General features: G+C 46.2%; 1 protein-coding gene across 1 annotated transcript in view; it reads right to left on the bottom strand.

The window, feature by feature from the left end:
- Positions 1 to 2,868, bottom strand: part of TBATA (thymus, brain and testes associated) — a 24,277-nt gene extending 21,409 nt beyond the window's left edge. The window contains 2 exon segments of the mRNA XM_069071272.1: positions 1,081 to 1,136; positions 2,811 to 2,868. Of these exon segments, the coding sequence (XP_068927373.1) occupies positions 1,081 to 1,136; positions 2,811 to 2,868 (114 nt within the window).
- Positions 2,869 to 4,559: the final 1,691 nt, after the last annotated feature.

Below are 4,559 nucleotides of genomic sequence, written 5' to 3'. Positions count from 1 at the left end.
CTGCCCCCCCCCGCCCTCATACACTGCCCTCTGCCCCCATACACCACCCCTTGCTTCCATACACCGCCCCTCCCCCATACACTGCTCCTCCCCTCGCCCTCATACATCGCCCCCCTCCCCATACACCGCCCCCCTGCCCTTTGCATTTGCTTCTCTATGTTCATACTGTGTCTTCTCAGAAGCATGGAAGCTACTTGAGATGTCAGTGTCTTTCATCCTCTTCCTCCTTGGGATGCCCAGTATCCAGCATAACACCCTGCCCATAGTTAGTGCTCAATGAGTAGTGAATTAAAATGGAACTGAGTAGAGGGCAAAGAGAATTTTGCCTCTGCCAGTACCAAGTGACCCCTGTGTATGTGCTGAGGGGACTGGTAGTCTCCAGCCTGGAGAAGGTGAAGGGCATTAGGAACACCTCCCTGATCTCTAGGTCATGAGGAGAAAATGCTTCTTGAAAAAAATTAGAAGTGATTTAATAAGAAAAAAAAGGAGAAAAGATGTGAAGAGATAGAGAGGTAACCAGGGAGCCAGACGGCTTAGAATGGGACAGAGAGTGAGAGAGGGAAAAGGATGTCTGATCAGCCTGAGGAGAGAGGTCACCTAGCGATGGAGGGATGAAGGACAGGTGAGTGGCGGGGGGTGGGGAGGGGTGGGGACTCCTTGCCAAGGGGCACCAAGGTTCCTATTTGCCAACACGACATAAGCAACACAGAAGTCTGCTAGATTCCTGGGGCATGCATTCAGGACTTGACAGAAAACCTCCTGAGACATGTCAGAACTGACAGCCACTGCCCAGGCCTGGTTACTCATGTGGGGACAAATGACGCCCCCAGAAGGAGCCTAAAATGCATCGCAAAGGTTCTGTGAAGTCTTTGGGGAAAAAAAAAGACAAACGAAATCCCTGAAGGGCGTAGGCGTTATTCCCACACTACCTGCACAGAAGCAAGGGATTTAGAAGAGAAAGGCAGATTTGGGAAGTGAAAAGCAAGCAGAGAACAGGGTGTATGAAAGCTGGATTTGGATTTCTGAGCTGTACTTTAGAGCTGATCCTCAGACTCCTGGCCAGGGATGGGGTGGCCCTACCGAGGACCGGGCAGAAGATCGCTGGGAGTCGTGAGGATCTGATGGAGAGCCTGAATCTGAAAAAGGAGAAAGCTGCCCACAGCGGCTGGCTAAGCCTTATACCAAGAGTAACAAGGGCAGCAAATGAAGAGTGGCAGATGAAAAGACCCATAATTCAGGAGAGACATTCTCCAAGAGGAGCCCATCTGCCAATGCTCCAAATGTGGTGAATAAGCGGGGTGAGCGAGAGAGCCCCACGCAGGAGCAAGGTGAGCAAGAGAGCCCCACACAGGGTGAGTGGCTGAACTTCTTTGGACTCAGAGACAGAGGGGCAGAGTCCACGTCCCCGTTCTGCCGTTTGGTTTCTGTGCGACCTTAGGAGAATCATTTTGTCTCTCTCAGCCTGTTTTCTCATCTATGAAATGGAGTGATGGTGGGGTTGGTCAAAAGACCCTTTAAGAGTCCTTTAGACTCTCAATCTACAATCTAACCATTGAAGCACCTGCCGTGTAACAGACACTGGGATCCATCTGGAGATATGAGACATAAAAAGTGAAACACTGAATACTCTGCTGTAGCGCACGTTCTGCTTGGGGGATGTGATACACATGAATGGAACAAGTAGAAAATAAACACAAGGTGTTTAGAGAGGAAGGGCGCTGGTAACTGGTGGGGGGAATGGGGAATCACTAAAGGCTTCATGGAGAAGGTTGTGTTTGTCTTGAAGGAGTGAGGGGTGCTCATTCCACAGATGGAAGGGTCTGTGTCATTGAGTCAGAGGAGATAGAATGGGTGGTATAGCAGCCTTGCATTTTCTTAGGAAGGTCAACTCATGCTTCTACTCATGAGATGAGGGGTTATATGCGAGGAACAGAGGGAAGGTTTGTCTGAATTGGAGAATGTGGGAAGAAGAGGGAGGTCCAGTGAGGTCAGAAAGAGAGGTCTTCCTTGGGATGCCTCCAGGACTTCCAATCTGAAATGTCCGCTAGGCAGCTGGTGATGTGAGATTGGAACTGTGCAGAGAAATTGGGCCTGGATGTGGGATGTCTTTGAGTCAGCTGCATAAGGATAATTAAACTCACATGTGAGAGTATCCGGAGAGAAGAGAAGGACCAGGAGAGAAGCTTGGGGTATACTCGCAATTTAGGGGCAGAATATAGATAAGCCAGAAATGGATCTCTGGGGACACATTTTGCTGTCATAGATTACGTGGAGATTTTGTGGGTGAGGATCGACAATCAGAATGTGGCCCTGAAAGGGCACCTCTCATTGAAAAGCAGCAGAGGAAGCAAAAGGGGTGGTGTAGTATTATTGTGTGGTGGAGAATATTAGGACAAAGATACACAAAAGAAGAAATAGAAGTGATATTGGGGGATATAGGAGGAATTAGAGAAGGTGGTTGAGAAACAGAGCAGAACCCGTATGGGGACATGATGGTGAAGTGACGGAAGGCTTCGGTTATCTGAATATATGCTGGAGTCTGCTTTCTGCAGAAAGCTGTGAATGTAGGGATTTACCCCGCAGAGCAGCTTCAGGGTGGTCCAGGTGGGATCCACCAGGGCATTCCAGTGGGAGAAAGTCCCTGGGCAAAATCCAGCCTGTGTAGTGCCTGAGGTCGAGGGCAGGAACCCAGCAGGAGGGGAGAAGGGCCAATGACAGCGAGAGGTCCTGGGCCCAGTGATAAGAGGGAGCCCGAAGGCCATGCCCAGCACAGTAGCCCTAGAGTACGCCAAAGGATGATCCCACAGTACTCAGAACTGCTTCGGCCTTGGCCACATCATTCATTTGCAGAGCTTGAACCACCTCCATCTACCCCATCCTCCCCAACAAACTAGAGAAAACTCCATCGTGTGGAAATAACTCAGTTTGAGAGACACCCAGGAGACAAACCTAAAACAGGCAGTGACCTCACAATAAGTCCTTGTAAAGTGTTAGAAGGGAAGATATTCTGGCCACAGGGATGACGGAAGTATCCGGAGGAGATGAGACAAGGATTACCAGGAAGGACAATCTTTTTTTTTATCCTCATTTTTAAAAAAAAATTAATTTGTTTCCTTTTAGTTTACAGGATTCAATTCCACAATTCCTTGAGTTTCACATTTTGTCCCCCTTCCTCCCCTCCCCCCTGTGGCAGCATATAGTCAAGTATAGGATCTGTAAATACTTTCCCATTATACATTAGTCAGGTTATAAAGACGGATTGTATCAGCTGGAATGAAAAATGGTAAAGAGGACATAAAACCAAATAAGAGAAGGAAAAAGATCAGGTATTTTGCTTCCACCTGGATATAAACTCAGTTTTTTCTAGTTCTTTCTCTGGATGCACATATTTCTCTCCATCATGAGTCTTTTGGGATTGACTTACATCACTGAATTGCTGAGAAGAGTCTAGTTTATCAAAGTTGGTTATTATACATACGTTGTGTCTGTAATTGTGTAAAAATTTCTCCTGGTTCTACTCTTCTCACTCAGCATCAGTTTGTATAAGCCTCTCCAGATAAATATGAAGACCGTCTACTCCTCGTTTCTTATAGCACAGTAGTATTCCATAACATGCATATACCACAACTTGTTCAGTCATTCCCCGATTGATGGGCACTCCCCTAATTTCCAATTCTTTGCCACCACAAAAAGTACTGCTATAAACATTTTTGTACATATGGGTCTTTCTCCCACTTCTATGATCTCTTTGGGATATACCCCTAGGAGTGGTATTGCTGGATCAAAGGGTATGAAAGTATTTATAACCCTTTGGGCATAATTCCAGATTGCTCTCCAGAAAGGCTGGATCAGTTCACAACTCCACCAGCAATGCATTAGTGTTCCACTTTGCCCACATCCTCTCCAGCATTTATTGTTTTCCTGTTTTGTCATCTTAGCCAATCTGACTGGTGAGATGTGGTACCTCAGAGTTGTTTTGATTTGCATTTCTCTAATCAATAGTGAATTAGAGCATTTCTTCATATGCTTATAGATATCTTTCATTTCTTTCTCTGAAAACTGCCTGTTCATATTCTCTGACCATTTATCAATTGGGGAATGACTTGTATTCTTATAGATTTGACTCAATTCTCTGTATATTTTAGAAATGAGTCCTTTGTTGGAGACATAGGTTGTAAAGATTCTTTCCCAATTTCTCACCTCCCTCTTAATCTTGGTTACATTGGCTTTGTTTGTACAGAAGCTTTTCAATTTCATGTAGTCAAAATTATCCATTTTATAATGTTCTCTAATTCAGCAAGGACAATCTAAGGGGGAATGGACATTAAGGAGAATTGACACCTTAGAACAGATAGTGGAAAACCTCACTCAAGAAACGGATGACCTGAATGGGCCAGACAGAAGACCATGATGCCATCAGCCAAGAGCAAGGGATCACACCAGAGCCTGAGATTTAAGAGTGGCAATGCAGGCCTTGCCTGCTGCGTTCCCTGTATTCTGGGAGAGTCAATTACCAAGGACCGAGAGAAAGGATGAGTCGACCAACCAGGGGGCAGTGA

This window comes from Petaurus breviceps, unplaced genomic scaffold (assembly GCF_028583685.1).
Source record: "Petaurus breviceps papuanus isolate PSGF00001 unplaced genomic scaffold, PetGlider_PUasm1.0 90825, whole genome shotgun sequence".
NCBI classification, from domain to species: domain Eukaryota; kingdom Metazoa; phylum Chordata; class Mammalia; order Diprotodontia; family Petauridae; genus Petaurus; species Petaurus breviceps.
Note: the sequence above shows the minus strand (reverse complement) of the source record. Positions and strands in the feature narration are given on the sequence as shown.